Genomic DNA, 6562 nt, shown 5'->3' with positions numbered 1-6562 from the left:
GGCGCGCGCTCTCCCTGCGGCGGACGCAGCCGGCCTAGCAGTCAAACGGAGTTTCCATGGAGACCGAGGCTGGGCCCTGGCGGCCTCGAGGCGTTACCATGGAGACAAGTCCCGGACTGCGGCTCCCCAGCCCCAGCTCACTGCTGTCTCCAAACCCCGCGGAGCCGCTGTGCGAGGCCAGAGCCACCGTGGCGGCGGCACGCTGGGACCTGCGGAAACACTCGTTGCTCATCGTGATCGGCGAGATCGGTACAGAGAGTCAGCTGAGGGCCGTGCGGGCCCACCTTGAACAAGGTGAGCCGCTGTCCTGGCTGTGCACGGGACCTCCTCCATCCCGAGCTTCTCCGCCGGCTGCGTTTACCTCCCAGAGCGTACGTCTGCATTCTCCATCCCTACTGTGCAATTCCTGAAATCCGCGCGCCCTGTTATGTTAATCTGAATCATCAGCCCCTGTCACCTGCATCTTCCATGTCACGCGCCCTCCCCACCTGCCAGCATCTTGTTTCCCCATCCTCCCTCACACCCCGTGGCATTCCGCAGCCTCCCTGAGTCGGGTTAGCTCTGTGCAGCCCCTGGGTCCGCTCTGGTCACACCCTCTCTCCCTCAGTGTCTCGGTCCAGATGTCCTGAAAGTCCTCACCTTCCCCTGAAGATTCCATGCCCCTACCTTGGCTTCTTCTTTAGGATCCCTGAACAGGCACAGGGTGCTTTCTGAACGCTGCGGACAAATCTCAAATCTCCCAGTGTGGGCGGCCAACCTGAGAGAGTGACCTTTGTGGCCACAAGCTCTCAGTCCTCACCTCCCTCCCTAGTTGACAGCCAGTGGCGCAGTGCTGCGGAGCCACCTGCGGGTGGAAGGAAGCCTCCGAGGGGTGGAGGGAAGGAGGGGGGAACAGAAGGAGAGTCCAGAATCCTACTTAGCTATCAGGACAGGGAAGGCAGCCCCCCCCGCCCCCTCCCCCTATCTAGGAACAGTCCCTTGGGTGTCACTTCTATCACAATAGGGCAACTCTGCAAGAAAATTGCTACATACAAACTCATTAATGACCAAGTTTAGCCTAAACTCTGCCCCTCTGCCCCTGGCTCAGGCAAAGGCCAGGAAAGGCTGGGAGACAGACACAGGCACTAACCACCTTTCTTAAAAGTATCAGTGTGACTGATCATGGCAGCTGTCCTTCTCCTCTCCCTCTCCTAATCCTTCTTGTGAGCCTGCAAGTGCTCCCTGAAGTCCAGCCCCTCTGATCTGATCTAGAGTGCTCTTTGTTTCTTTTTCTCTCGCAGGGATTCTCTCCTGGAACATTGACTTATCATCCTTTGATCTGAACCAACAATTGAGACTCTTCATTACCCGGCACCTAGCTCACTTCTCTTCAGAGGTCAAAGGTTAGGACTAGTGGCATTTGTCTCAGTTCTTTGGGTGGGGGGGGGGTTGGTCACTGAAGAGCAGAGATCCACTCTCCCTGGTAGAACTGGCCTTGTGGGAGATTTGGGTGGGGGAGGAGGGAGGGATTCCTCGGGGGAAAGTTGTAAAGCTCCCTAACTATTCCCACATATCCAGTACACTTCTCAGAGAGATGGTATGAGGGTGGAAGAACCCGGAGAATGTAATTTTTACTTGAGGGTGGTTTATGGACAGCTGTTGACATGCACTAAGGAAACAAATGCACTTCTCATGAATGACCGATCATCTTCCATGCACAAATTCACTCTCTTTTTGTGTTCCCCCCTTTGTGTACCCCAGCCTCTTGCTCCCTTTACAGAGACCCTTGAGTCCCCCACTTGCCTTTGAGATCCTTGCTTAGAACTTCCCTCAGACTGCACAGCCTACTCTTCAGGTTTCAGGGTTTCTGGTTTCTCCTGTGGTTCAGGCAACAGATCTCCAGAGCAGAGCAGAAATCTGGTACAAAAGGCTGATGAGCACCATCAGAGCCAGAGTGGAAGCAGGGTCTCCTGCATTTATTGCTACTTTGAGGTTTGACTTTGAGATCAAAGTGCACAGCATGCGGTTCCCCATTCTGCTGGGTGGGAGAAATGGGTCGGTATTTAAGAAAATAATATTTTAGGAGCTATCAGTCCATGACAGTATCTGTGGGGAGACTTCAGAAAGTTCTACGTCTCATTATAAAAGTGCTGGGCACTCTGGACCCGTTGTTGGTAAATGTTGGCATACCAATCCATGAGCCAGTGCCTTTATGGACTATAGAAATCCATCCAGCTCAACAGTTACCGCATAAGACGACTGAATTCATATCTTATGTAGATTATTCTCAATTATTCAGTATAGCACATAGTCATGTCCCCTTCTCTTCCCGCTCCTCCTGCTAACTGCCACATCTTTGGTCATTTCTCTGATCACTGACTCCTCTGAAGATGCTACCGGAGAGAGAAGACAAGGTGAATATGACTAATGCTTTATTATCCTAGGAATATGTGCAGCATTTAAAACATGTGAGGCTGGCATTTTCTTGATGCGACTGCTTTCTGTGAAGCTAGACGCTCACTGTTTTGAGACTGCCTTCTGTTTAGAATTACTCATGTCATGGCTTCCTCCATTAGCACGGATGATTGAAAATCAATAGTTTTACCACTTATTATTCCTAGGAGCTTAGGTGCAAAATTGGATAGGGGATGATAACAGATGAAATTAATGATTGAACCGAAGTTTGAGGAGTAACTGCGGATATTAGTAATTTACCCTGAATGCTCTAATCCCATCCTTTTGGCTACAGAGACTTAAGATTAGGCTGCTTTCTGGAATGATGTATGAATGTACAGAACTTAAACCAAAATACTTGGCCATTTTTTAAATTAAGATGCGAGGATGCTTGGAAATATGCTTACAGAGAGATGCATAGTTACTCTCACTAAACAAGCACTGATATATAAACACCAACTAGACCTTTTCAATCAAAGAGTTATACCATGGTGTCCTGGGGCGGGGGGGAGGTGGGTAGTTAGGGCCATATACCCAAGACTAGGGCTTACTTTAGCCTACTGAATTTTTTTAGGTTTGAACATTTTATTTATTTTATTTTTTGGTGGCCTGGTTTATGTCCCTGGAGAATAGTAGAGAATTTCCTGGAAAAACCCACAAGGCTCAAGACAGCCACAGCCCCACCCCTGCTGGCTCCTCTTTCAGCTGTCCCCACAAACAACAGTCAGCCTAGAGCAGCTGCAGACACTGCCCCTCCCTTCCACCTCCCTTTAATGGGGAGGCGAAGGGAACCAGGCTGCTAGGATGGGCTCAAGGGGATATGCTAGTACCTTATGACTTAATCCTTTCTGACCACCCCGGAGGCTGGACTGCCAGCCTTCTCACCTCTGCGTAAGCCCTCTGCCAAAATGCTTAAAAAGGGGACAAAACTGTACCCTACAATGACAGGGAGAGCACAATCATTCCTAGCCACCTCCCCCTCCACACCCTCCACACTGGGAAAAGGAGGGTCCCTCCGAAGTAGAGCTGGAGTGGTCCAGCTCCTTCTAGTGGTCAAAACTGGTAATGATTTCCTAGGTGAATTTTGTACTAGGTAGTCAGTCTCCAATGGTGACTTGGGAGCCTTCCTTTCTAACCCCTGCAAAAAACTGGGGCTTCCAAACATTATCAAACAAACCCAGAAACAGTTAGGACAGTGGAAAACTGAGTTTAAATAACATTCTGATATTTCTACCCTCGGGCACCTATAGAAAAGGGAGAGGACTTCATAATTTATAATTCGTGATTGGTATTCTGGGACTCTAAGATGCACAGGCTGAAGGGCCATTTTGGAGGTCTTCTGTCTGACTCTTCATTACCACTGAAAGTGCTAGTTCTGTTACCTCCAATGAAAGCCATTCTGAATTAATAGAGCAGCTCGTTGTCCCCTACAGCTGGGGGTTGCATTGCTGTCTAGAATGGGAAAGCAGGGACATGGATGGGACGTGAAGCCCTTTCCTGTAGGCACTTCCAGTTCTGGGTTTAGCTGAGAGCTAAGGGTACACTGTAGAGTTAGTCTGGTTTGAGATTCTGATTTAGCATGACCTAGATGCCCGCTCATGAATCTTCTACAGAAGAGAGATTTCCAGTGGTACTTGTACACTGCAGGTTTAGGATTCTAAGAATGAAGCACTTTTTCATCTTTTGTGCCATTCACTCCTCACAGCATTATTGGAGAGTGGTACTAATGTTATACTCACGTTAAAGTGAAAGCAAGCTTTCAGAGAGGCCAATTGACATTTAATTGCATGATTAATAAAATAGTAGAGTCAGGTCTCAAATCCAGGACTTTGGATGTCTCTTTGTGTCTGAGCTCAGGCACCTCACAATTTCATTGCAGCAGAACACAGCAGGTGAAGGATTGGTTGTGGTGGGTGGCTGTTCAGAGGGTGAGTGCTGAGGGAAAACTCCACAGCGAGATGAAACCAGGCCCAGGGTGTGGTCCTTGGGGACAGCATCTGAGAATAAGGGTGGGCTCTGCACTGGGGTGGGAAATGTTATTTTGTTCTCAAGCCAATGTCTACTCAAGTTTCCCTCTTAGCCCACCCTAGAGGGCCCTAGAAAGCAGAGAGAAGATAGAAGGCTTGAGATGGGAGGAAATAAGGATCATGAAGTTGCAGAAGGGATGTGTTTCTCTTTTGTGATGCTCGGAACTCAGCCTGATTTGTGTTCTGTATCTCTGCAGATGGCTTCCTCTATCCAAATGAGGCTGTTGCCATGCTGCTGCTTTGCATCCCCGGATCTGAGGAAAGATTCCTCCTCCTTTGTCTCCCCCTCTCCCCAGTACTGGTGACTCAGCTCCTCCTCTACTCTGGCTGCAGTTTAGGGGGGATGGGGGATGCTGAGAGCAGAGACTATTTTGGCTTCTCTGACCTTCAAAAGCAATTCTTGGCAGCCTGGGGCAAGGGTGGGGCCGGTGCTGGTGTGTGAGTGGGTGGATGTCAATGTGAGGAAGGCTTTAGGAGTTGGCCAGGCCTGGGGAAGGCTGATGGAAAGGAAGAAGGCTGGGAAGGACTTTGTGGGAGCATGAGCATCACCAGGTTGGAACTGAATGCTAGAGATCTCCAGTTCCTCCCCTTGAATCCTAAAGCATGTCACTAAATCTGAGACAGAGGCAGAGACTACGGGAAACAGCCAATATTAGAAGGCTTAAGATAGTATAAGACAGAGACATCAAAGAGACATACACAAGTGCAGAAAATTGCATGATCCCAGGGTTCCTGTGCCCCACCCCAGATTGTCTAGGACCATGTGTCCACTCTAGAATTTCGAACTACCCTCCAACCCAAAATGATACCTATTTCTGCCCTCCCCTGGTTTCTGTAGCTGTGGCTCAGAAGCCACCGACAGAGCTCAGCACAACTGCGCTCCCCAGCCTTCGTCTCAAGCAGTCCCCTCACTCCTGCCCCTGCTTTCAGGCCCTCAGCCCCTTTGTCTCCCGTTCCTCCAGGGATTGAAGGTCACTCCCAGGGTCTGCGGAGAGAGGCAGCAGATGGTTCCTGAGAGAAGGGGCGGGGCAGGCAGCCCGTACCTCCTCTGTCCCCCACAGTGTGCCAGAGCACAGGGCTTTGGTCTTTTGGCTGATGCTAAAGGAGTATTTCCTGACTGAGCAGGATTGGGGGAGAAGGGTTCTGTGGGCCATTGGAGACCACCCTGGCTCTTTGAGCTGCTGGACAACTCTTCAGACCCCCAGAGCCATGGGAGAGGCACTGGAGCCCTGACACTGTAAAGGCACAGAAACAGTTAAGTCTCCAGTGCCTCGTCATGGACCAGCCCCTCTTCCCCGCCCTGGCACCGCCCTCGCCATCTAGCGCCCCCCCCCCCCCATTCCCACCCCAAGAGCCCCAGACTCTTCCTTGAAGCTGCCGGCTGAGGCCGGAGCTTTAGCCTCCATGAGGGGCTTCCTCTCACACCCAGGGTAAGAACCGAGGGGCTGGGCAAGGGCACGGGGGATGCTGTGGTGGGGAGGTGGGATGGGGATAACGGGAAGAGAGTTCATGCCTCTCTGATGCGTCTGGAGCTGGTCCAGTGGGGTGGGCAGTGTGAGGGAATGGGGGTAGCGGAACATAACTGGCTTTGAGGCCAGCCTGGACCCAGAACCAGGCAGAGGCCAGTGAGGCCAGGACGGTGAGAGGACACCTCCCGGGCTGGGCTGGGCGACATCATCCTCCGGCGGCAGCAGCAGAGGGTGGTGTCCTGGCCCTGCCTGGCAGCCCGGGCGCTGGAAGAGTCGGGCTGCGTCTTTGGTCAGGGGCAGAAGCATCTGAGGGGAAGGCGGATGTTATGGGAATGTACCTAATGGGAGGGTGTCTGGGTGTCAGCTGCTGGATTGCTCAGCTGCTCCTATGTCGGGGGTGAGCAGGACAGCGAGTTTTTGCCTATTAAGGGAAGGTGGGGGGACGCCGTGGAAAAGGAGGGACGAAAGGGTCATTGAGACCTGGCGCGCCTCTTCACGAATCGACCTATTTGCGGCGGGTTCCCCGTACCCCTTTCCCGGCGACTAGTTTGGGATTGGGACCCTGACCCCCTCCCCCCTTCCGGCTCTCTCCGGATCCGAGAGGCCACTCTGGAGATGGAGCGCACTCCCTCC

General features: G+C 51.9%; 2 protein-coding genes across 4 annotated transcripts in view; one reads left to right on the top strand and one right to left on the bottom strand.

The window, feature by feature from the left end:
- TP53BP1 (tumor protein p53 binding protein 1) overlaps positions 1–814 on the bottom strand; it is a 110229-nt gene extending 109415 nt beyond the window's left edge. The window contains exon 1 of the mRNA XM_006778024.2: positions 667–814. The gene's annotated coding sequence lies outside the window, so the exon portion shown is untranslated. The remainder of the gene's footprint in view (positions 1–666) is intronic.
- The window catches only part of MAP1A (microtubule associated protein 1A), a 24511-nt gene continuing 17984 nt past the window's right edge, over positions 36–6562 (top strand). Inside the window, exons 1-2 of one of the 3 annotated variants that reach the window (XM_006778027.2) lie at positions 36–294; positions 1281–1382. In XM_006778027.2, the coding sequence (XP_006778090.1) occupies positions 57–294; positions 1281–1382 (340 nt within the window). In that variant the 5' untranslated portion in view covers positions 36–56. The other 2 variants (XM_006778029.2, XM_006778028.2) reach the window with 2 other exon arrangements.

Source organism: Myotis davidii, unplaced genomic scaffold, assembly GCF_000327345.1.
Source record: "Myotis davidii unplaced genomic scaffold, ASM32734v1 scaffold46, whole genome shotgun sequence".
In the NCBI taxonomy this organism is placed as follows: Eukaryota; Metazoa; Chordata; class Mammalia; order Chiroptera; family Vespertilionidae; genus Myotis; species Myotis davidii.
Note: the sequence above shows the minus strand (reverse complement) of the source record. Positions and strands in the feature narration are given on the sequence as shown.